This window comes from Dermacentor andersoni, chromosome 1, assembly GCF_023375885.2.
Source record: "Dermacentor andersoni chromosome 1, qqDerAnde1_hic_scaffold, whole genome shotgun sequence".
Classification (NCBI taxonomy): Eukaryota; Metazoa; Arthropoda; class Arachnida; order Ixodida; family Ixodidae; genus Dermacentor; species Dermacentor andersoni.
This window is the reverse complement of record NC_092814.1, coordinates 378,062,214-378,089,222: the sequence shown is the minus strand read 5'-3', so window position 1 is coordinate 378,089,222 and position 27,009 is coordinate 378,062,214. Positions and strand designations below refer to the sequence as shown.

Below are 27,009 nucleotides of genomic sequence, written 5' to 3'. Positions count from 1 at the left end.
TGGCCCTACCCATATCTTTTCGCTATCCCGCATATTTGTTCGCTTTTCGGAAGGGTTTTTCAACATTTTTGAGAGTTTTACAGTGCACGCAACACTCATGGGGAGGGTGTCGATAGTTGATGGAAGCGCCACTGTTCCCATTTGCGGCTGCACACTCAGAACGGCGGCGCTTGCGGGGAGTATCGGTAGTTCATGGAAGAGCAGACACCGCTCGCAGGTTTCTCTTTCTCTGTTGAAAGGCATTGGCATTGGTTTGACGCGTTCTACTTCACTGCCGGCTACGTGCTACTTCTATGCTTCCGCAGTCGTCATGAGTGCTCCAGGCCCACTAATCGTTCGGCACTCGTTCACAGCTGCGTTCAAGAAGGCCGCCATCCTTTATGCCGAAGAAACAAATCACTGCGCAGCGGGCCGCAATTTCGATGTTTCTGAACGGGTGGTGTGAGAGTGGCGACTGCAGCGAAGCGAAATTTTCACCTGTGACGGCAAGTGAGAAATTTCCCACGTGCCGAAGTCTGGACGCTTTCTGGAGCTGTAGGCTAAGCTTGCGGCGTACGTCGCTGAAATGTGGGATCGGTCCCTGCCAGTGAAGTGCGACATGGTCATGAAACAAGCCCGGACCTTCGCCTTTTAAGGCCCTGCTCCGCCATGAGTACAACGAGTGGCTGGCGGCAGAAGACCGCGAAATTACGCCAACTGGACCTGTCAAAAGAGCCTCCCTGACGGTTGCGTGTGGTTGGGTGCATTCGGCGTAGGCTGCTGTTCTACAAGATGTCGTGGTGCGGTCGTTTGCCAAATGTAAAATTTCGCTGGACGACGACGCGCTGTGGGACCGCAGCAATGATGACGTTGGCAGCACTAGTGAAGACGAGTAGTCCAGCGACCATGTCAGCTACTAATAAATTTTCGTTATCGAATGCGCCCTCGGGTATGCTCCTTTTTTTTTTTTTTCCTGTCACGCGATATCGAGGGGTCGACTTACATTCGAGTCAACTTACAATCGTGTAAATACGGTAGGTTGGGATGTTAAGTCACACGACAACAAGCAGTGTAAATTGTATTTTGCTGTGCAGAAAGTTGTGTTTAGGTGCAGTGAAGAGATTAATCGTTTGGTGCCGTGAGGTGGTGTATGGACAGCGGACATATGTAGTGGCATTGTGATCGTTCATTCGAACTTGGTGTGACAAGCGTGCGATGGGCAGTTTTTTATGCAGTAGACGCTTGAAATTTCAGTGCTCCATAAATAGACTGAGACACAATTCAAATATGTTAAGGAACATTTATCTCGGAAGAAAAAGAAATGTAATAAAAAAAAACAGCAAACTATCCTGACACACTATAAACACTATTGGCGGCGAGGAGTTACGGAGTCGCCATCTGTCGGAAGCGCCTCCCTTGCGTAGTATGAGGGATCACACGGCGCGCTCCTCATAGGTTTTGCTTACGGCGCTCAGTAAAAACACCATCGCAGCCCTCCTGGACATTTATGTAGGTACTCTCAAAACGAGGGAAGTTTTTTACTGCCGATATAATAATCTTGGGCAAACTGAAAGCACAGAATCATTTACAGATGCTATATCTTTGCCGATTACGTACAGTGAACGGTACTGCGCACGGTCGCCGCGATGGAGTCTCCCGAACCGGCTTCTTGCGTGAAAGGTAGCCAAAAGCTGAGAGCAAACTGTGAAATATGTTCTTATAGTGGGCTGCCTGTATAACCAAATGGGGCATAACAGAATGAAGCCTCAATGCAGCGATCGCACGGGTTCGCAGCGACCGACTGCGCGTCTGCATGCATGTCCGCGCACAATGTTTTGCTTTCGGTGTGAGAGCGTGTTCGCACCGTGCCGTGAGCTTTAGGCCGCATCATATGAGCATATGAGCATTTGACAGTACGCTAGCAACCATTGTTGAGTGGACGCTACAAAACTGTTCAAAAATAATTTCGTTATGGAGACGTCAACGCCTACGGCGACTGCGATGTGCCGTCGCGATGATTCAATCTTTTTTTGTCTTCTAAGTTCTTGGACATTTCAATATTATTTCTCAAGTTGCGTCGCACTGTATGTTTATCGGTCTTCTCAGCGTGCGATTTCCCTCTGCTTCTTTTTCGTAATCCAGTGCATTAATTCATAACACAAACATGACCATATGCCGTGCCTTTTCCTAATGTGCGTCTTACCGCTCCCTTTCCGTTCCAGTGAACTTGCCAGTATATATAGCATCAACAAGTTTATAGACCAAACTGTCATGACATTAGCCGGGCAGCGGGCGCGGACGAGCATCTCAGTGCGTGTTTTCTGCTACTCACCGAACATCGCGCAGTCCCGGCGCCGTAGCAGAAATGTTCTTCGCGTCTGTGGTTGCTGCATACCCGAGTTGTAACCGATGGCTGTCTGCCAGTTCTAAGTTTCGCCAGCCAAGCTTCACGCAGCTCCTTGCTCTGCGGCTACGTTTGAATAAGACTGATACCGGGCTCCGTTGCGTACGTCTGGCACTGCGGCACCGAGCAGTAGCCTACCATGTTGCGCGCCTTCAAAGGCAGCCACTACCTATTGTAGTGCTTTCAAGCATTGTAAACGAGACACTTGAAGTGGGAAAAGCTCGCCACTAAATGAGGACCTCAGCGTACGAGGGAATTCAAACTCTCATTTTCAGCTCGCCTCAGCACTTCCGAAGCAGCCGACGTGGCCGCTATGTCCACGTGATCCCTAATAGCACGTCATGCCGACGGGGGCGCCAGCTTTTCCAGTGGTGGAGCTCGAGGCCAATACACACACGTGACACTCCAAAATCTAGCTACACACATAAGGACAAACCAGCCCTCAACTATATATTGTTCCTCCGCTCGACTAACCAACGTGACATCACAAGCAAACAAACGTTCTGACCGTCGCCAGTCGTGTCAGACTCAGGCCCAGCGTGGCAAAGGACATTGGCCTGCGTGGTTCCGACGCAGCGTGGGCGTCGAACTCCGACGAGAGCGATGAGCTTGTGGTCTTCCGCAGAGACCCGTGTTGCGCAAGACGTGGTCTGGGCCAGCTGGCTGTTGTGCCGCTGAAGTTGCCATACGATTGCCTTCGTGGCACGGGACAGCAACCGGTCACGGCAGCGTGGGGTTGGACTGGGGCCGCGGAACACAGCCACGGTGATACAGTCGAGGCTCAGAAGCTGGAGTTGTCGCTGACCAACCCACGAACGTCTCCTCTCCAATCCGTGGTCCCCGAAGCTCCTGCGTCCCGCCTCCAGAGCACAGCTGGAGATGCCACTGTCTTCCTTCTCGAACATGTCAGCAAAGCCCCGCTCATCTCCGCCTGCATCTCCTTTTTCTTAATCTTCTCTCTCGCGCTTTACGTGCTTCACATGCTTCTGGCCTGCGGGTCCCTTTTCCATTTCGTCGACCGGCATCTTCGTCTTTTTCACATTATCATACAGGTCTTGCCAGTGACTCATGACACTGCTACAGTAAAACCTTGTTAAACCATAGCCACTTAAACAGTAGTTTCATTTTAAAAGTAGTAAAGTCAAATTTTTGACTCGGCTGCCATTTAACATAATGCGTTTTGTATCCGCATAAACCGTACCAGCTTATTGCACACATATCGGTTACCACATTGTGTTTACACTTTTCGTCGCGCAATCGCGACGGTGCGTCGTCCTGATCGGATGGCCTAGTAGTTTTACCCACGATAACGAAATCTTGTTGCAATGTAATTCTCATGAGAACAAAATATTTGCATATCCCCGGTGAACGCTTGTAGAATTCAATGCAGTACATACCTGTCGACAATGAAATGTCGCTGAACTGCAATCCCTCATCAATGCAACTTGCTGGAACGTAACCCCGCATATTACCTACTTGCACAAGGGTAGCAGACTCTAAAAGGTGCTCAAATGCATTTGCTTTGCACTTAATTTGTATAAAATACCACCGCATTATGCTTGTGTGGGTACCGCCATTTTTGTTTGCAAAAAGAACGAAGTGCTGAAAAGACGTCTTGGCCGCCATCTTGTTTGTTGAACAAAGAATATAGCCAACAATGGGCACAACCAATGGCAGCGCAAGCGCAAAGAGCTAGACGTTCATGCAAACAAGTGCAGCAAGTTTCCCAGCACGAGGACGGCGTGTACTTAGTAGGGCACATGCTGCACACTAATTGCATACTATGATTAGACCCACACAGCAGTGGGTACCATGTTTCAAAGAAGTGCAGCCAGTTCTCACTCAGTAAATCACACAAACATGCACACACACATTAGGTAAAGCTTGACATGTTGATAGATACATTGTCCATTCTACCAGTGTGCTTCCTTGCACCAAATTTTCGAAATGCTGCTTATCATCAGTCTTCTATGCCACGGTCATGTGGAGGAGCCTGAATTGTTTTTAACCACTATAGGAGGAAAAAAGGAGATACCTACTTGGTACAGTAGCGCCTCGTTAATCTGGATTTCACGGGTCCCAAAGAAATGGCCGAATTAACCGATTGTCGAATTATTGAGGGTATCAAGAAAATAAAGAAATGCTTACTACGTCAATATGCCTTCATTTATTGAATGAATCAGCAAATCTGGTATCTATCTTGCAGAAAAGCAGTGCGTAAGCTGCAGTTCTCCTCATCTTATGACTAATTAGTGCTAGCAGCGGCGAAGGCCTCGCGATGGATTCCCTTGGCAGTGTGGCCGTGGTGCATGTCTTCATTTGAGACACGCTTTTTTTTACCGCGCGCACATCCCAATTATTTTTTAACTAGTGTCGCCACCGACTGCGATGTGAATGGCGCTCTTCATCCTTGACAGCTTTGCACTGAGTAAATACGAAGCTACTGTTTACCAACCGCTGCGGACGAAACCACAACCGCTGTCGACGCGATCATGGGCGGCCACTACGCAGTTAGAAAGGCACGCGGCCGATGCGTGTACTGAGTCAAAACGAAATCACTGTTTGCTGCAACTGCTGTGGACGAAACTGTGGCCGCTGTCGACGCCATCGTGGATGGCGACTGTGCAGTCATGAAGGCACACTGCCAACACGATGCGCACACCGAGTCAAAGCGAAACTACTGCCGCAACTGCTGTGGATGAAACCACAGCTGCTATCGATGCGACCACGGATGGTGACTATGCAGTCATGAAGGCACACCCAACACGGTGCTATGCGCGCCGTTAAACGCAAGAACAAAGGCTTTAAAGGCACAAATAGGCATGCGGTGTTCTGGCATTGCTGTCATTTATATACGATTTCCACTGATAACTATGGTGATGTGAACTCCGTCGCTTTGTTTCGGTGGACGTTAATGCCTTTTTTGCTCTTTTGCGTTGCACATTTGCGGCGCTCACCAAGCTTTGAGAGTTCTCCGAATTAACCGGTGTGCGGCCAAATATATCCAAATTAACGAGAGTTTCATTGCATTAAGTAATGCACATGCCTGCCGGGACTAAAGTGTGAGTCCGAATTATCCGATTTTCCGAATCGACAAGGGTCAAGTTAACAAGGTTGTACTGTATATACGTTGGGTCACACTCACTATGACGTCGCATTTCTTTCTTTGTTGGTGGCAACACATGTAAACAGATGCAAATTTGTAGTTGCTAGTTAGTGTGTACATTTAAACCTCATTATAACGAACTTCAATGTAATGTAGTATATAACTTGTTATAACTTGTTGTTCATAGAACACCATGTATTTATAAGCTCAATATAGCGAAGTGTGTTTATGCATGACTTCAGTGTAACGAAATTTCACTGCCACCACGAAGGGCTACCGATACAGTAAAGGGAAACCCCATGGATACAGATGGTAAAATGGTTTAATTACAAGTGGCTGCTTGCAAACGTATCTCTCAAATCATGCACCGTGTGACCAAGAACAACTATTGAAGCACAGCAGTGTCATCTTTCGTATGAAGTTCACGTGTGATAAAATCCTATTGCACCCCTCATGCTTGTTTGCTTTCTTTGCGAGTGAAAGTAGGCAAGGCTGAGCCTAGGATAGTGGCTAGATGAGTGCTGTTTCCCTGCATGACTAAGGGGAAAGGGTAGTGAGTAGTGAGCTCGCGGTGATGCGATCAAAACGAGTGAGGGGGGAGAAGGAGGCAGGTTGCTGCATGTCTCCTTTTCTAGTGTGGCCATGGCTTGGCATGGCTGTCAGAGCAGCTGAGCGTATACACAGCCAGTGTGCCCTGTTTTAGAGGTAACCTGCTGCATGTGCAAAGTGTGGACATGCCGAGATGGCATGGCATCATGTGCACTGTCTTCTCATGCATTAATGGAAGTTGTGCAATCTCATGTTTCGGAGACCCATTGAAACGTGCGGCAGATGATGCATTCAAACTTTTCATGATAGCATTGTCCCACAGCAGGCGACACTATCAGCTGGAGGGGTGGGGTGGACGTGAAAGCGTGGCTGGCTTTGCTGCATACCGCTGATGTGAAGATATTGTCGACGCGGAATGAAACCGTATATTTCATCACCAGCTCTCAAATTTAAAAAAAAAAATGGATTTTTTCTCCTTCAATTTTGCATTTTCAGAAAATCTGGAGGCCGATTTCATGTAAGAAAAATCCATCAGTGATTGTACTTTGCATCAAAGGTGGAATTCAATATAATGAAATTTCGATATAACGAAGCAAATTTAGCATCTTACCGACTGTGTTGCAGTCGAACCTGACTATATTGAACCCGTTTGCATCAAATTATCCTGTGTATCGTACATTTTTTTAACACAGTATAGTTACAATGAGTATGTATAGCAGAAATTACGCTTACGTGGAACAAAAATAGCAGCGACTCCTGATATTTTGAATGTCAAGCGGTGCAAAAGTGCCACCAGAAGTTGGCTTTCCCTCACCGCAGCGGGGAAAACCGTTGACACATCCCAAAAGTGGTTGAGCCCGTCGGCGCGGCTTCATCCACCCGCTCTCTTTACCGTAAACGCACCACATAGGGTGAGTCGGCGATACCCCCTGCAGAAAATGATCCTGGCCCACCCGCAGCGCTTGCTCAGACAGCCAATCAGAGGCTTTTGTGCCCTCGTCATGCAAGATAGTACAAGTCTGAGTTGCCTTGCTGCTTTTCTCGTTTGTTGTGTTTGCACCTTGTAGGCCTTCTGCAGCGTTGCTGTGATAACTAGCGCGAAGTGTCAAAATGTGCCTTTCGCCGTGAAGCTTGAAATCATAAATCGAATCGAAGGCAGTAAGAAGCCGGATGTAGCCGCAGTGTACAAGATTCCGAGGTACACTCTCAGCACCATCTTGAAGAATAAGGGGGAGATAGGGCTAAAGCAGATAAACGACCCACTGCCCGTGGCACCCGACGCATACGCACGGCCGTCTATAAGACGTTGAGGCGGCCGTGTACGAGTGGTTCATCCGAAACTGCCCCAGATGTGCCAGCTTCCATGTGCCCGTTGATGATTGACAATATGCTTATGAGTGCAACGAAGGCGGTGCCAGTGTCGCCGAAGTGTGGAGTGAGCTGTCACAATTTCTGAAAGCCGTTGACGGATCAACACTTGACGAGTTTGTGAGTGCCCAAAAACGAGGACTACATTGCTGACATCGTACCGAGCACAAGTGAAACCGAGCACAATGAGGAAAGCAGCAACAACAATCCTTTGCCCACATCCTTCGAGGTGCTTCGTGCACTTGCACTAGTCCGGCACTTCTGCACGAATGTGGAAGGTTGCAGCCTCAGCTGCTCCGACTCTTTAGACAATGTGGAGAAGTGCATGCTGTCACAGGCAGCAAAGTTGCCCAAGCAAAAGATACAGGTCTATTTCATGCGAAACTAAGCTAGTTTCATCAATAGAGTGGTTTCATAAATTTTATGTGCTTTTATGACGTCCAATTCTTTAACAGGCTTATATTGAATAATGCTTTATGTTGAGCTGATGGGCATCTTTTTTGCGAGTTCGATATAACTGGGCTTGACTGTATATCGAAGTTTAGCTATCTACCATTCAGGAGCCTAGCCATGCCTTGTTCCTGCCAGGTATGTATTAATGAGTTTACACTGTAGAATGTAAGCACCAGCTTGCTTTCCTTGACAGCATGCCACACTTAAGATACACTGCACAATTGGTTGGTGCTTCTTGGAAGCAACTGATTGCTGTGGTGGGCACGGTATACCGGGAAGTGCTTCTCTGGGTGCCATCCCAACCTTCGCCTGCACCTGTTCTTCACAGACTCACTGGTCACCAAGTAAGTTACTTGTCTTCTTGGGTTTCTAGTTTGAACATGTTGCACTTTGTACAAAGCGAATAAAGTTATGAAAAGTTAACTATGTCTTTTCTTACGAAATTATAGGTGCCATATTAACGTTTCGGTGTGAATTGAATGTTGTCTAATTGCAGATATCTTAATGTTCACATGTGCACAAACTCTTAACCCATTGGCTATCAAACTGGCTAACCGCCGGGCCCAGCAACAGGGGCCACATTGCGAACGCTGGCGATTGGTGAGGTTGGAGGCTGGAGGTATGTTTGGTTTAGAAATTTATTCATAGATGGCATGATGAGCAATATAGGCTATACTTGTTAAGTTGTGAATAGATGAGACTACTTGTCCACTACAGTGGAGGTTAGATTTTTTTAATTTTTAGTACTTAGTATTTAGCAGAAGTTTGCTTAGTTCCCATAAGCGGCAAAAATAATCAGTACGGAGGGCCTCGTGCCACATATCATATTTGGTAGCCAATCCGTTAAAAGAATGAGTGTCTATGCACATTTGGAAGAAGGTGTGAGGCTGAAATGTAGCATATTATGTACAGTCAAACCTTTCTATATAACGAACTTCAATATAACTAATTTCTCCATATAACGAATTAATACTTTCCGTACTGTGGGAAAAATGGGTGCTTCTTGTAGGTGATGCAAGGTTTTTTTTCTGAAGGAACTACTGCACTCAATATTTTATGTAATGCATAAACAAAAAGCAGAATGAATACATAAAAATTTTAAGATATATGCCATGAAAAGGATATAAATTGCCGGAATCAAGATTATGGGATAAAATTGAACAAAGTTTGTAAAGACACGCTTGTATCTACAAAGAAGAATATGTAAAAAAAAATATGGGATGTACAAAATGTATTGCCATCTAATAGGCACTATATAAAAAAAAAAATCACAATTTTTCATTGAACAGGTATTCTACTAAAAAAATTTAACTGCAAACACTGTAGTTGGGCATACCCGACTGCGGCCGCCAATGTTCCAGGCTGGTTTGAGCTGTCGTTTTTCTCAGTCTAAGTCTGACGAAAAAGCAGCATCTTCAGACTTGCTTCTGCTCAATCCATTGATAAAATCAGGCACAGACACAGTGGAATCATGAGATCTGCTATCTTTTGAAGCTTGCGGGCCGCTCCCAGAGGCGGCTATTTTTGCTTTCTACTTTGATGATCGCAAAACTTCAGAGTGTGTTCAAAAATCACCACCTGGCGGGAAGAAATAGAACTACTTAGAAAGCAAAAATATGGTTCTCCTCCTTCACGTCCGATGGTGCAGTTTGACTGTAAGTGGTGTGGAAGGTCTCGAAAGCTGCTTTTTAAACCATCGATAGCGGGCGGGTGTTTTTGCTTTATACTTTTACAATCGCGAAACTTTGGAGCGTGTTCAAAAATTACTGCCTGGCAGGAAGAAAGTGAACTGCTTAGAAAACAAAAATATAGTTCTCCTTCATGTCCAGTAGTGCAGTGTGTCCGTGAGACACACTGGAAGGTCTTGGAAGCGGTGTTGCAAACCATTGTTAGTGGGCTAACGAGCAATGGGCGCTGTACAGAAAGAGTTAATGTTTTATAACTTCTTGTTTATAGAAGGCCGTATATTTTGAACCTCACTATTACAAGGTCTGGTTGAATGACATGTGGCTGCAAGGGAAAGTGTGCTAAAGTGAGTTGAGAAGGGTGGTGACTTGATGCACGCAGTCTTCCTGTGTGAGGAAGGGGAGGAAGGAGCATGCGGTAATGTGATCAAGCGCACATTAGGGATGGGGAAGGGGGGGGCAGGAGAGCGTGCATCTCTTTTATCCTGGCGGCACTGCGCATGGTTGTCAGTGCGGCTGTCGGTGCGTACGCGGTCCACATGCCATATCTTAGGTAATCTGCAGTTGGTCATGGCCTCATGTGCTCTGTTTTCCTACATGTTTTATGCTGTAGTTTGCGTAATCATGAGTTTCGGAGATGCATTGAAGCAAGAGGCAGACAAAGTGTTTGCTCCGTGCCTGCACATTTCATGATAGTGTCATCCCACTGTGAGCGACACCGTCAGACGCAGGCGCGATGTGGATGCGAAAACGTCACAGGCTTCACTTGATGGTGTCAATATGGCACGAAACCATATCTCTGGTTGCTGACTCTCAAACTCAACAAAATGGGTTTTTTTTTTTCATAGAAATTAGCTTTTTTCCAATTGTCTGATAATTAATTAGAAAGTTTCGCAGCCCTTCTCTCTAGGAAAACTGCTTCAGTGACTGTGCTTTTTGCATAAAAGGTTTAATTTCAATAGGACGAAACAAAGTGCCCATTTTACTGACTTCGTTCTAGCATGGTTTAACTGTTCTTTGTCATGCACTACATCTTAATAGGTTCTTAACTGTTGTCCTTTTCTGTGTCATGCTTATCAGTCTGCAATGAGATATCATTGCAGGATTGTATATTTAAGCACTCAATTGTGCAGTCCTTGGCACCTTCCTGGGTACAGGCCTTTCCAGATAACCTCACTTGCAGCCCAATATTCCTCCGCCTATTTCGGTCATCATCAATCCTCTCATTGTTGCTGTTGACACTTAATAATCATCATTAATCATCAATAATCATTAATAATCATCTCACACTTCTCTGTGAAGTGGCTACTTTTTGTCTTCTCATAAGCGGTAGCTCAGTGGCTATGGAATTCCACTTAAAACTTGAAGTCGCGGGTTTGATCTCAACCGCGGCGACTGCATTTCGATGGGGACAAAATGCAAAAACACTCATGTACAGTAAAACCTTGTTAATACATACTCGCTTAATGTGTAATTGCGGTTTAAACATAGTCGCGAAGATTCCCCCATCCAGCCCCCATTGAACCCCATGTATTGGCTGGCCGCTTAAGCCATAGTCGCTCGGTGCCCACCATACGGTTAGTGCGTACTATTTTCTTTTTTGTTCTACACGCACAGGCACAAAATCGGCAAAATCTCATGTGTGCAGATGTTTGATTCTCGAGTTTCGACACCCGGATGACAGCCGCCAGCGATAGTGACGTTTAAACGTGGCCACCATGGCAGTAGTTCCTGCTTATACAACTGTTGCTGATTGCAGCGCACAAAAGCATGGCCTTTGAGATTTGCCTCTGGTAATGCGAACAAGTTGCCGGTAGAGGTGCGAATTCACTGTCGCCATCGAACCGAATTCAATCCAACTCAAGTACTAACCGTGCAGAAGCACATTTTTAAAAATTCATAGGCATTTCTATGCTTACCCAACGAGAAAAATATCCCTCCATCCATCCTGTAAGGCGAACGCTTTCAAGATAAAGCCCACAGCAGCGAGCAACTAGCAACGGTACCTTCAAGTCGCCTGTCACTTCAACGCTAACGAGGCGACGCAAATGAGGCGATGCTAACACAGTGCTCACGAAGCTCTCGGCACAAGCCGCACCCTGCCCCTTTCGCAGATACCTTTCGAGATGTGGGCCTGTGCGTCTCTCTTCAGCGTGCAAAGGCGGAAATGCAGTGTGCAGGGCTAGTCAGCACTCTGTCCACATCGCAGATACGGTCCGCGCGGCTTTGCCATGTATGCAGGCATTGCCGGTGTACGTTTGATCATGGTTTATAATGGTTCGATGTGGATGGATAAGGCGCTAATGAGCAATAACAGCTTATAATGATTGGAACGTCATCAGTGCACTGGGGCGCCACCACCTGCCATACTTTGCTTGCGCTATCAATGCACCTTGTGTCGCTGTGCACACCAGTTCATGCAGTGTTGCCAGGTCGGACAAGGCGGTGTAGCCCAAAGCTAGAGAAATTGTATTAAAGTGGAAAGTTGGGCGAGTTGGTAGCCCAAATGTTGTAGCCCAAATGTAGCCAAACACAAAAATTGGCAAAAAAAATTGTAGCCAAATATAGCCATGCTTATTTTCAGATCTATTTGTATATACACTTTCATATTCGACTACGGCAATAACTTTTTGCAAAACCTGTTGTAACAAAATGACCATGATTCCGTGCACACAGAACACTTCTTGGTTGGCCCCGGAAACTCAAGTTCGAGTGAATCGCTGCACAGAGCGAATGTATTGAAATGAATCTCGAACATAAGCACCAACAAAAACTTGGAGGAAGCTTCGCCTTTAAGAGTGGAACGCGATAGCATTCAAAGATCCCTGACCACTTCTCATGCTTCCCGGCAACTGCAACTTATGTAACTGTAATATTCACCTGCAAGCCTGGCGGCGAATGCTATGAGCTTTATACTGTGAGCTTCCCTCGCTTCAAAACTTGTCCAGCCCATATCACCCTGCACAGCTTCATTTGTAGTCTTCCCATGAGCACCCAATGTGAGGGGTCCCACTGACTGTTGGTTGCCATCGAGTCCTGATTGTACCCCTGATACTACTAATACTAATACTAACAATATAATAATACGAATACTAATCATAATACTAATAATAATAATACTAATACTACTAATACGTGGCGCGTATAAGGCAGCACTTGGGCTTCCTACGAATGCAGCAAACGAGAGGGTGCAAGCTCTAGGCATATACAACACGTTTGAAGAGTTAAGAGCAGCCGTTCTTATGACACAAAGCGAACGACTGTGCCTCAGAAACGTTCTGTCGCGTTTAGGCTACCCATTGCGACCGCAATAGTACTCCCAGGAACAAATGAACGCAATGCCGGATCCAATACGCGAGCGCATAGTGGTCTCCCCAATACCACGCAACATGAACAAAAATTATCACACAGCGAGAAGACAAGCGAGAACTAAACAGCTTCGGAAACCTTCGGCAGTAATCAAGACGTAATGTATACTGATGCAGCTAGATTTAGCAAAGCACATGTAATAGTGGCAGTTCAACCCACACGCCATGGAACGCTTCACACATCAGCCTCAATACGTACTAGGTGCACTGCTACAGGGGAAGCAGCGGCGAGTGCTCTCACTATCGCCTACAAGGAAAAGCAAAATAGCTCAGCTTTAATAATGTCCGACTCAAAAGTGGCATGCAGAATGTATCTACAAGGTAACATACCACAAGTCACCCTTAAGATCATAGGCGCCACATTGAAAGAAGATCATGCAATTTTATGGTGTCCTGGCCACATGGGTATCTCAGGAAACGAACAGGCACACACTCTAGCTCGAGGCTTTACTAACCGAGTGGAGATACGTACAACGATGAAAAAGACGATCGCCTACTGGTCTTCAATATACTGGAGCACCAGCGAAGAACCCAGCAACAGTACGCCCCACCACACAAACTACTCAATGTAGAGGAGGCACAGAAATATAGAAGAATACAGACGCATACCTACCCACATTTAGGTAGATACCATAAAATAAACCCAACCTTGTACACTAACTCTTGCCCATGGTGCGGGTCACGGCCTTCATGGGAGTGCGCCAAAAGACTTCATGCCATTAATTCACCTTTACTTATTAATTCCTATTAATTCCTATTAATTCATCTTACTAAGGGAGCCCTGGGAGGCCATCCTCACTCTTGCTGACCTCGAGGCCCAGAAGGGCCTCCTGGATCAAGCTGGGCGGGTCGCGATGGCCACTGGAGTCTTGGAATAGGGACCCACCCTGCACCGCTCCCTTCCGCCATTTTTTTTTTTTCTCAACGATAAAATGTTTTCCTCCTCCTGTACTCCTGATTTAAAGCAAACAACTGCATTTTCAAAGGTAAGTCCTGGAACCATTACACCTTTCCTCATACCCCGGAGCACCTCGTACCCATGTATCTCCATAGCGCTCTGTGCTTCATTATGGCTGCATTTCTCTTCTCCTTTACTGTTATTGTTTTTTCCTGTGTTTCCATATATCTGTTGCCTTTGTTTATCGATATACCAAGGTATTTATATTCTTTTACTCGAGGGATTTCCTGGCCCTGTATCTCCACTGTCTGTTCACTGTTTTCATTGAATACCATAACTCCTGATTTTCTAACACTAAATTTCAAACGTAAATTCTCGCCTTCCTGTCTGCAGATATTAGACAGACGTTGCAAATCTTTTTGCTTGTTAGCTAGCAACACAATCTCGTCTGCATAAAATAAACCTGGAAGCTGCTGCTCTACTACTGTACCCGCCTGTTTATATGAGAGATTAAACTCGATATTACTTCCTTCTAGCGCCCTCTCCATCCTCACAATGTACATCATAAACAGCAGTGGGGATAAAGGGCACCTCTGCCTCAGTCCCTTGTTGATATCAACTTTCTCCTCGCTCCTCGTCCCTTCCCATTCAACGCAAGCGGTATTTTGTAGGTAAATCTCTTTCAAAAGCTGTAGACAATCATCACCTAAGCCTTCCCCTTCCAGAATATCCCACAATATGTTGCGGTCTGCATTGTCATATGCTTCTGTAATGTCTAAAAAGGCCACATATAATGGTCTGCTTTCTACTCTTGATATTTCAATACACTAAGTAAGAACAAATAAGTTATCATCCAAACACCTACCTATTCCGAAGCCATTCTGAATTTCTCCCAAAATGCCATTATTCTCTGCCCATGCTTACAGATTTAATTTGATTGCCTGCATTGCTAGCATGTATATTACCGATGTAATGGTCAACGGTCTATACGAGTGAATTCTACCTTTCTCCCCCTTACCTTTATAAAATAAATTCATTCTACTTTTTCGCCAACTGTCTGGTATTCTTCTACCTTTTAAAGTTTTTTTCCACTGCTTTCACCAGAGCTTGCTTACCTTTTGGTCCTAGTTCATTAATGAGCCAAATGGGAGCCTCGTCTAGCCCTGTGGCTGTGCGATTAGGAATTTTCTCTTCGGCTTTCTTCCAGTTGAAATTTGTCAGCACTAGCTCCTTTTCCATCTGGTTCTCTTTCATGCTCTTTTTTTCTTCAAATACAACCTCGTCATTCCCTTGGAAAGATTCGGCTGTTATTTTTCGGATGTAATTTAATGCCGCTTCACCTTCCAGTTTGTTTCCATCTTCATCTAGGATATGTTGCTGTATTGTTGTTGACTTCCTGCCTAATCATTTTATGTGGTTCCAAAATATTGTAGGTGTGGCCTTCCTTTTCTCACATATTTCTGACAACCAACGTTCACTTTCACCTTTTATCTTTGCTTGCACCAGTATTTGAACCGTAGACTTTTTCTCCTGGTATATTTCCCATTTACTGGCCACTTCATCCTGCGGCAACTGTGCCTTCTTTGCCTGCCTCTGCTCTCGGCATGCTTTCTGTCGTTCAGCGATTGCTTCTTGTATCCCCCTGTTCTACCAGCTTTTCGATTTCTTTTTTCCTTTCCAACGAACATGTTTCTCTTTCCATATTTCTGTTGTTATTACACTTAGAAGCTCACTATATTCCTGCTCTTTACTTGGCCATTTGCAAAGAAGTTCTTCCTTGACTCTTGTGACTATATTTGTTATTTGTTCAGGGTTCATATTTGGACTGGCGAGCTTGCACTCCTTGCTCTCTTTCCCAACGACATATCCCATCTTCAAAATGATGCATTTATGGTCACTTCCTATGCTGCTCTACCCTTCCTCGTTAATGACCATTTATCTCAAGTTATCACGAATTCCTTCTGTCATCAGACAGTAATCAATGGTTGATTGCCGGTTTCCCACTTCCCACATGATCTGCCCTTCACACTTAGGCCCTGTATTCACGATAACGAGGTTATGCTGCTCACAAAGATCTAGCATTGACTTCCTGTTGACTTCCCATTTCCTCTTTAATCAGCGCCAACTGTCGGGCCCCCCAGTAAGTTCCACGCACTGCCGCTTCTTATTTTCATGCTACTGTGGAAGGTACAGTTTCCCTTCTCTAAAGTTCGTTCTTTATTCTATGCCGCAACGCCATCGTTTGTTTGTACTGGCCGGCTCAAGTTTCGTAACATCCCCCGCAGGGGCGTCTGCGCAAGCAGGCGTTTGGTGCGTTGCGACACCACGTACCCGAGCACACGAGGGTTGGACCCTTCCGCGTGTAGCCGTGCGCGGCTTAGCCGTGTCTGGGGAAAAGGGGATCCTGGGGGTCGAGCCGATGCTGGGTGTTTGGACCTTTAAGGCCCCCCGGCGGAGGCAACACACCTCTTCGGCCTCGGCTTCACATAGACGGCACCCCCGGACTGACCCACCCGGGAGAAATCGGTAGTTGCCTTTTCCTGTCTCTCTCTCCCTACAACCTTCGTCTTTTTCTTACTTTCCACCTTTCCTGTCTCCTTCTCATTTCTTTATTACTTCCGACCTTCCTGGCAGCAAGGGTTAACCTTGTGTGAGTAGCCAACCTTGGTTATGTCATATTGGGTTATAGTGGCAACGTACAGCTGGCGTTTGCAGGCCCTGTTTTTCAGGCCCTGCAGCGTCCCCTTGTTGGACTCCATGGTGGGTGGCTGGCGTTGCTGCCGAAAACTACACGTCCACACATGGCTACTTCCTTCCCTCCACTACCTGATCGCCCTCAGAAAAGAGGGCGCACCGATGAAGTCTTCCAATTTTTTGGCCGCCAAAAAGAATCCTTCTCGCGTTTTCATGTCATCCATTCTGCAAAACCAGATAAACCAGTAAGAACTATCTCACCCTTCCTTGTTTCGAAGTCATTGACTGAAGTATTTGGTCCAGGTTATAAGGCGTCGAGGATGGCAAGCGGGGATCTCCTCTTGGAACTCCGCGATCAAAAACAATATGAAAAATTGTCAACACTAGTGTCATTTGGGGAAACCCAAGTAATTATAACCCCGCACCGCACGATGAACACCACCCGTGGTGTTGTCTCCGACGATGACTTGATGGAGCTCACTGAGGCTGAACTCTTGGAGGGCTTCAGTGAACAGAATGTCATAAGTGTTAAGCGAATTAAGATCAGGCGAGATGGTAAAGAGATCAAGACGAAGCGTCTGATACTCACTTTCGGTTCAAGTGTCCTCCCCGAGTCCATCGAGGCCGGTTATATCAAACTTCGTGTTCGACCATACGTTCCCAATCCTCTCAGATGCTTTAAGTGCCAACGTTTCGGCCACAGTTCACAGAACTGTCGAGGCCGTCTGACTTGTGCCAAGTGCAGTGACAAAGAACATTCCTCCGAAACGTGCCAGAACACTCCACATTGTGTTAATTGTGATGGCGAGCACGCCTCGTACTCGCGGTCATGCCCTTCCTGGAAAAAAGAGAAGGAAATCGTTACAATCAAAGTCAAGGAAAACATAACTTTCAAGGAGGCACGGAGGCGGGTATCATACCTGCCCAAGAAAACCTTTGCCGATGTGGCGCGTCAGGGGGCAGCGTCACAACGGCCTCAGGCGGCTGTCTGATTCACAAGCAGTGAGTCGGCAGCTACGCCTTCTGCCCCCGCGGCGGTTGCAGCTAGCACTGCTCCGTCAACCGAGGAGAAGGGACCATCGACACCGAAGGTGGGCGTAGCCGAGGCTGCCTCAACTTCCCAGGTCCCTTCCGGCACTGGCAACGGCCGGCGCAGCCAAATCCCTCAGGGTGCCCCATCGACCTCCGGGCTGGTGGGCGCAGGGGTCTTGCCCTCCAAGGCGGGACTCCCCCTGAAAACTTCTCGCTCGCAAGAGCACGTGTCCGGTGCCTCACAAGAGGCAATGGACACAACACCTGTCCTCAAAGCGCACCAAGCGCCTAAGGAGCGGCGAGGCTCGCTCGAACGCTCCAGAAAGGGCAAAACTCCCGTTACAGGGCCTCGAAAGGGCTCTGTAATTTAATCACTGTAATTTCCATAATCACTACTTCTGTTTCTGTGCACACAGCACCTATTAACTCCCAATATGGATACACAAATAATTCAATGGAACGTCAGAGGTCTTCTCAGAAACCTCGATGACGTGCAGGAACTTATACAAAAACACAATCCAAAAGTGCTGTGTTTACAGGAAACACACTTAAAATCTATACACACAAACTTTCTCCGAAACTATGTTAAGTTTCGCAAAGACCGCGAGGATGCTGTCGCATCATCTGGCGGTGTAGCCATTATTGCTTACAGAAGTGTAGCGTGTCAGCATTTAAAGCTCCAAACAGCCCTTGAGGCAGTGGCCGTTCGAGCCGTACTTTCAAATAAACTCATAACCATCTGCTCCTTGTATATACCACCACATTATCAGCTTCACAGACGCGTTTTAGAATCATTAATAGATGAGCTCCCAGAACCCTATATGATTCTCGGTGATTTTAATGCACACAGTAGTTTGTGGGGCGATTCACGCTGTGATGCGCGAGGTCGCGTGATTGAACAGCTGCTTTTTTCTTCTGGAGCATGCCTCTTGAATACAAAGGAGCCTACGTATTTTAACCTTGCTAACAAGTCATATTCTGCCATAGATCTTAGCATTTTATCGCCGACACTTTTACCTTATTTTAAATGGAGTGTGCTTAATAACCCGTATGGAAGTGACCACTTTCCAATAATCTTAAGTGCGACGGAACAAGATCAACTTCTCCCGCAGGTCCCCCGGTGGAAGGTTGAATCAGCCGATTGGGAACAGTACCGAACTCTTACACACATGACCTGGCCTGAGATGTCCGGTATAACCATAGATGACGCCGTTCCATATTTTACAGCTTTTATACTAGATGCCGCCTCTAAGTGTATTACCCAAGTGAGCGGCACTGGTTCTAAGCGGCGTGTTCCCTGGTGGAACGATGCATGTAGGCAAGCGCGGAGGAACCAGAACAAAGCATGGGCGCTGCTTCGCGATTCGCCAACAGCAGAAAACCTGGAAAACTTTAAGCATATCAAATCACAGGCGAGGAGAACGCGCCGACAAGCAAGACGAGAGAGTTGGGCAAAGTTTATCTCAAGCATTAACTCTTACACAGATGAGAGAAAAGTCTGGAATAGAGTGAAGAAAGTTAACGGGCAACAAACATATTCCTTACCTTTAGTAAACAGCCACGGAGAAAGTCTGAAAGATCAAGCCAACTCTCTTGGTGCACATTTTGAATACATATCGAGCTCCTCGCACTACTCCGGAACCTTCCTAAAGAACAAAACGCGAATAGAACAGCAAATGTTACAAAGAAAACGTGCTAAAAGAGTGGCGTACAACGAACCATTCTCCATAGCAGAACTGCAGGCAGCACTGAACTGTTGTAATACATCCGCCCCAGGTTCAGACCGCATAATATATGAGATGTTGAAACAACTACCCCCCGAAACACAAAAAACCCTCCTTTACCTTTACAACATTATATGGTTTTCCGGCGAGATCCCCTCTGTTTGGAAGGAGGCTATTGTAATCCCAATTCTAAAGCAAGGAAAGGATCCTTCCTCTGTATCAAGCTACAGACCCATAGCATTGACAAGTTGCCTCTGCAAAGTTTTCGAAAAAATGATTAACTGTCGCCTACTACACTTCCTCGAATCAAACAATTTGCTCGATCCATACCAGTGCGGTTTTCGGGAGGGTCGATCTACCAGTGACCATCTTATACGCATCGAGGCACGTATCCGTGAAGCTTTTGTCCATAAGCAGTTTTTCTTATCTGTATTCCTTGATATGGAGAAAGCTTATGATACTACGTGGTGGTTCGGGATATTGAGAGACCTCTCACACTTAGGTATACACGGAAATATGTTCAATGCTATCGAAAGCTATCTGTCAAATCAGACATTCCGTGTTCGAGTGGGCAATGTTTTGTCACGGAAATTTGTACAGGAGACTGGAGTGCCGCAGGGCGGGGTGCTCAGCTGCATGCTCTTTACAGTAAAAATGAATTCTCTCCGTCTACACATACCACATAACATCTTTTATTCAACATATGTTGATGATGTGCAGATAGGATTTCAATCAAGTTCTCTCGCAATCTGTGAGCGACAGGTCCAGCTTGCTCTTAACAAGGTCTCCAAATGGGCTGATGAGAACGGGTTCAGACTAAACCCACAAAAAAGCACCTGTGTCATTTTCTCTTGAAAAAGAGGCCTGCACCCTGATCCTGAAATTGTGTTGCATGGTGAGCGTCTGCCCGTAAACAGGGAACATAAATTCTTAGGCATAATTTTAGACGCGAAACTAACCTTTGTACAGCACATAAAATTTCTTAAAAACAAGTGCATGAAAACAATGAATATCTTAAAGGTTCTCTCACGCACAACCTGGGGCAGTGATAGAAAATGTCTCATGAACGTGTACAAAAGCCTCATAAGCACACGACTAGACTATGGAGCCATAGTTTACCAGTCGGCTACTCCAACTGCTCTAAAGATGCTAGACCCTGTCCACCACTTAGGAATTCGCCTGTCCACAGGCGCCTTTAGAACAAGCCCAGTGGAAAGCCTGTACATTGAATCGGATGAGTGGTCACTGCATCTGCAGAGAACATATTCGTCTTTCATGTATTTTCTTAGAGTGAACGGAAACAGTCAGCATCCCACGTATTACACCATAAACGATTTGTCCAGTTGTCAACTTTTCCGCAACCGGCCCACAGTGGCACAGCCTTTCTCCATCCGTGTTAGAGACATGGCTGAAGAAAAAAGGGTTCCACTGCTTGAATACCACCTTATGTCCCCTGCTGTACGGCCCCCGCCGTGGCAGTGGCAACCAATAGACTGTGATACATCTTTCGTAGCTGTTACAAAGCACGCGCCTGTCGCGCATATACGAATGTACTTCCTCGAGTTACAGCACAAATACTCCTCTCCTGAATTCTTTACAGACGCATCGAAGTGTAATTCTGGCGTATCTTACGCAGCGGTCGGTCCATCCTTTTCGGATGCTGGTGTTCTGCACCCTAACACAAGTATTTTCACAGCAGAGGCCTACGCGATATTGGCCGCTGTTAAACACATTAAAGAATTTAATATCCCAAAGGCAGTTATATACACAGACTCTTTGAGCGTCGTAAATGCTTTGAAAACTGTCACGAAATATCAAAACCCTGTAATTATTTCTCTTTACTCAGCATTGCTAAACACCTATGAGTCTAAGCAGCATATCGTCTTATGCTGGGTGCCGGGGCACCAAGAGATAGAGGGAAACGTGTTAGCTGACCAGCTAGCTACATCCGTCCACGCGAACGCTGCAGACACTTCTACGACTATCCCTGTAATGGACCTCAAGCCCTCAATAAGAAAAAAGCTAAGAGATTTCTGGCAGCGCTTATGGGATAAAGAAACAGCAAATAAATTACATGTTATCAAGCCTTATCTTGGCAACTGGCCGCCGGTATCAAAGAACCGCTATACAGAAGTAACACTTTGCAGACTCAGGATAAGACACACATACAGCACACACGCATACCTCTTGTCCGGCGGCGATCCACCCACGTGTGATAAATGTGGTGAGCCACTAACCGTGCTTCACATCCTGATGGAATGCAGGGAATTAGACACAAATAGGAAAAAGCATTTTCCACTACCACATCGGCAGCGAATTCCACTCCATCCTCAAATGTTCATAGGTATAGAACCTCTCTTTAAATATCAATCGTTGTTCGAATTTCTAAAAGATGTACGTAGTTTTCATGTCATATCACCAGGAAATCCGTAGCACGGCCTCTTAACTGAGGTTTCTGCTGCGGTAACTGCAATAAAGAAAGCACCTGCCTCCCAGCCTTTGGGCTCAAAGGCCTCCCGGAGGCATAGGTGCTTATTTCATATTCTTGCATTTTAGCTTCATGATCACTTACGACACGTACTATATCCATAGACTATATGTATCACTATCATAATTTTATACTATATATCATTTTACGCTTCTATAATAAGGTTTGATTTTAGGCCACTTTACAGCCATGTTACATCCCACCATCGCAACTCACAAATCAGCGCTTAACATAACATTATCAGTCATGGCGCTCTTTGGCCATACCTGGCCCTTGCGCCACAAAACAATACACATTCATTCATTCATTCAAGTTTCGTAACATTGATATTGACACCGGCTTGCGTGGAGATGAGCAAGTGGCACAATGCTTACGCATACTTATACAACTGCCAGAGAAGTTCCTGCATGAATTTTTTTTCTTCATTCCGCCAGTGTGTTTGCAGTCGTGGTGTTCAGCGGTCTTTGCTGTGGCATGTCGTCTTCATGTTATCGAGAAGTCGACGTTACATCTGTGGAGTTCTTGGATAGCGACATTATTGCCGCCATCGGACCTTGCCCATCTTCAAGTGAAAGTGATGACAACAACGATGTGGAAGCGGGTGACGCCCCTTTATTATCTGACGTGGTGCGTGCTTTGAGCGTCATGCGAGCTTTCGCAGAAAAGCAGGGCCATGTGGACAAACTTGCTCGCGGCCTTACCGAGTTCGAGAGTGTCGCAGCAAGGCCACCACGTCAGCAAATGAAGAGCACCAATCTTTTTCTGAATACCCACAAATAAAGCCTGTCTGAGTGTGTGTTTGAGAGCATTGTGACCTAGTTCTTTTCTGGCCCATAAGTAGCTTCTAAACTGGCATTGGCGGTTAATTCGTACATCATTTATTGCATACCTAAACGTCGTTCCCAGCCAACTATGTATTAACGAGGTTTGACTGTACTTAGATTTAGGTGCAAATTAAAGAAGCCCTCTGCTGGTCAAAATTAATACAGAGTCCTCCACTACGGCATGCCTCATAATCATATCGTGCTTTTGGCTAGTAAAACACCAAATGTTTTTTAAGCACTGCACATTTTGCAAGCAGCGAAATGTCTTCAATTCAAACTTCGCGGGACCAGTAAAGCATTGCCCAAATTATTTGAAGGTAGAATTATCCTATGGACCTAGAAAATAGTCAAGAAATGCCTACTGTGTTTCTGTCTTGTACAATATTTTCATGGAAACCGCAGTTCTTTTTAATCATGCAAATGCTAAACACTTGCAGCCAGGCAGAACTTGCGTGAAACTTCTACAGACAGTAAGCACCTTCTGACCTGCTTTGCAGTGTGGCAGCAGCAGTGGCTTAACACACACATCGTTATCTGAACAGATTAAATTTTCACTGTGTGATTATTTCATTGTCATTAAGCTGCCCAACAACACTCCTTTGTTGCGATGTAGTCAGTGAGCTTGACGCCTGCACGTTGACCGCAATCAAAGCATAGGTTGCACGCCTGGCACTGAGGCGAAACAGGTACTGATCGTAACCGTTGTCTGTGGAGTCGTAACAGTTGTACAGCTGATGTGGGCCAAGAAACTACAGGAAAAAATTTTAAGGTATTACCATGTGGTATGTTTAATTCTTTTTTGAGTGATGATTGTAGGGATGCATACACTGGCGCTTTCTTGGAGGAAGGAAATGAAGAAGCATTCCTTTCTCCATGGCTGCTAGCGCCAACTTTGAGTCGCACATTTGTGGCTGTCCATACTCACTATGCTCTGGTGCCTGTCTGAAGTTTACCCTTCGAGGGTAGAATTTTCAAATACAATTTTCAGTGGTAGGAAATGATTGAAAACTCAGGAATACAGCAAAACATTATTGCAAGCAATATTTTGTCCCAAAAATGCTTTATTCACACCAACAGTATGCACACAAATTTATCGCTATCAAATTGTTGTCCCAAAACACGTTTCATCAGAAGAAAAAATGTGCCAGAAACGAGTCATAAGAAAAAACCGCTTGAGGAGTCGTCGCGAGAAGAGGCACTGCATGTGGCCGTAGCGAAATCACAACTGTGTGCACCATAGTGTACGGAATACGTGAACCACAACCAAAAGGGGAACCGCAACCGAAGGCAACAAAAAAGAAAGCTTATTAGTATCTCATAAGTATTAGTAAGCGCCATGTAAACTTGCTGTGGCCCTCCAGATTTCAGATTCTTTGACAGGTGGCAAATCAAGCCAAACCTGACAATGAAACGGTGCAGACAGCACCGGCTACGCGCGGAGCATTGATCGAGTCACGTGATGCACGGTCCTTCCGTCTGTCACACAGATTGGCCTTACGACAACCTAACCGGTGTAAAGTTGGTTTAGCCCTTCTGTGTTTTAAAAACTGGAAAGAAAATCTTTCTGTGCAATAAATAAAAGGTTGCCGTAAAACACAGGTTCACTATTAAACTGAGAACCTAATTGGTATTCAGCACAACAGAATGTCGCTAATTCATTAGTTTTGGAGTAAAAGTATACGTCCACATTTGTGCGAGTTATGTAGCACAAAGGCGGGTGTGCAACGTGGCTCACTTTTCTTTTCTTAAATGTCACTTTTCTTTTTGGCACAGCACTCAGTAGCCAGATTTATAATTATTATAGCCAGTAATGTGGCATGGGAACATTGTAGCTAGCAGATTATTTTACCATAAAACAGACACAAAAGTTCACTATGCAGCAGCTGCTCATTGTTACATCCGAGTATTGTTAGAACCCAGTAATGGTATAAGTAGGTTCGACTGTACTGTTTTCTGTCCAACTAAAATATTTGAATGTTTGTCCCCTCTGCTCTTTTTGTGTAACCCGGTTATAACACTTATTCGTTGTAACAATAAGATTTTCTTGGCACTTGAACATTGTTATAATTGAGTTCGACTGTATTACTATTATGGACAAAACTGATTAAAAACTTGATAATAGTTTGATGGAACCACCAGTAATGGGCAGCATGTCTTTGAAGAGATGATAATAACAGGCAGTATTACATTGCTGTGAGCTCAGTGTAACTTTAACAGGGGTATCACTGCAACTTTTCAGGCTGATGATTTGTGAGGCCAGAGAAATGAGGCCATGGATGCTGTTGCATCGAATGATACGATGCCACTGTTGTCGCCCATTTGTTGGCAGGGTGTGATCTTCTCGGTGAGCTTCCATGTACCACAACGGCTGCTTTGCTCCACGTCCGACGACCGGTCACTGCGTGTCTACCGGTTCCACGAGGCTGGTGGGTCGAGCGGCACCTTACCAGAACGTGTGGGCACCAGCAGCGTTAACACAAACTTGGGCACCGCTTCCCTGCTGCCCTTTGGGCCTGCCCAGCTGGCCAGTGGGTGGTTCAGCTCGGTGCATTCACTGTACGGCCACGAGTCACGCGTGTGGCGGGCTGCCATCTTGCGGAGCTGCTACCTCAGCGTTGGCGAGGTGAGAGCTCCATTGGTGTGTGTGTCATGCAGAGTGGTGCCTGGAGCCTATGCACACGTACAAGATAAACTGTAGTAATAGTTGCACATTCTTATTTTTTCTTTCCTTATTTTCTTTTGCAACACTTTTCACACAGTGTAGTGATATGACTGGTACACTAATAAAAAATTTGGATTCGGCAGCACTCATCTCACGATGAATGTCGACATCATTGTGATTGGCATTGAAGCAGTGTAGTGACACAGGGTATTGCCAACGCTGGAATATGTATGCAGCAGGACTCCTCTCTCGTTCTTTTCACTGCACACGCTGCGCCATCTAGCAATGCCTCCGCAGACTCCACGCGTGGCGCAGGTTGGATTCTGCCGAGCATGGAAGAAATTCTAAAGGATCTTTTTTGTCGCCGACGAGCAGCACCTATCCAGTGCCACATACCCAGTGACCCAAGTTGGTGTGAGGGTTGGCGCAGCAGCCCAACGCACTACCCATTAGGCCATGGAATACCCACAGTTATCCAAGTTGGCTCGGACCCGTATATAGTCTGAGGTGTAATTTGGGGACAGTAAAAATGGAAAAAACAGTTCATCGTCATACAGGCCGAGGAAAACAGTCACTGAAAGCATTTATTTCCATTGCACTTCACTCTTTACTCATGGTCGTCTGTTCCGCTTCACTATTTAGTCATTCTCGTCCGTTTCATTTTCCCGCAAGAGTTTCTTGTCGAAGATATCCTCTCATACAAACTCTGTCCAGTACCATGAAGTGCGTTCGATATCTAACATTTCTTGAACGCGCAATGGGCGAGCTCCTTGAGAATGCAGGCTTATAGGGAGACGGTGCTCGAAAAAACATTTCTTTAATATTTGTGCTAGAGATTTGAAAATCCACCCACTTTTAGAGAATTTCAAGCAGATTTCAATTATGTCATTAGTTTCTGTGTAGCTGCTATAGTTCTTGATTTAAGTCCAAGATAAGGGCAAAATTGAGTGATTTTTGCGGGCACTTTATTGTGTAATAAATTTTCGCAAAACACTTTGTGCTGTAGGTTATTTAGCTCTTTGTAGACCGCAAAGTGCTGATATCTATTCAAACAGTGTGTACAATTACTGGAACTATTAAAAAAAAATTAGGACACTTCAACAAATTTTTTTCACGATCACATGAAAATAACCATGTACACTTAAAAGTGTCTTATACTAACGAAATTTGGTATAGTACATACTCTTGAAGATATGTACGGTGCTAATATCTACTTGAAATTGCAATATCTCCAAGCAGCAAGTTGCGAAAGTACATACATGGCTATATTTAAGAGAATTGAGAAAAAAATTTGTCGAAATGTTCTACTTTTTTTTTTTTCATAGTTTCAGTAATTGTACATACTGTTTGGCTAGGTATTGGCACTTTGTGATCTACAAAGAGCTAAACAAGCTACAGCACGATGCTTTTTGTGAAAACTTATTACATAAAAAGTGCCCATAAAGATGACTATATTTTGCCATTGTGCATCACGTAACTCTAAAACTATAACAGCCACAAAAAAAAGTAGTGCCGTATTTGAAATCTGCATAAAAAACTATATACTTGACTGAATTTTGAAACCTCTACTACAAGTAGTAAAAGGAAGTTGTTTCGAGGAGTGTCTCCCCTTAAGTGTCAGCGATCCACAAGCAGGGCATCGCTGGAGAGGTCCATTTCAGCCCTCTGGCAGGAGTCTCATCAGGACCTCCCGACCTCATCCATTCCATATAGAGAAGCACTTGATGCGGCCTTTGAATGGTTTATTTATGCACACATCAAGCGGTTGCAACTGA

General features: G+C 45.5%; 1 protein-coding gene across 4 annotated transcripts in view; it reads left to right on the top strand.

Annotated features, from left to right (window-relative positions):
* Nucleotides 1–27,009, top strand: part of LOC126518492 (tRNA (34-2'-O)-methyltransferase regulator WDR6) — a 255,301-nt gene that overhangs the window by 25,144 nt on the left and 203,148 nt on the right. For all 4 annotated transcript variants that reach the window (XR_007596414.3, XM_055064865.2, XM_050168279.3 and 1 more), the window contains exons 5-6: nt 8,068–8,203; nt 24,902–25,195. Coding sequence is in view for 3 of the 4 variants with exons in the window: in XM_055064865.2 (XP_054920840.1) it covers nt 8,068–8,203; nt 24,902–25,195 (430 nt within the window). In the remaining variant the exon portion in view is untranslated. The remainder of the gene's footprint in view (nt 1–8,067; nt 8,204–24,901; nt 25,196–27,009) is intronic.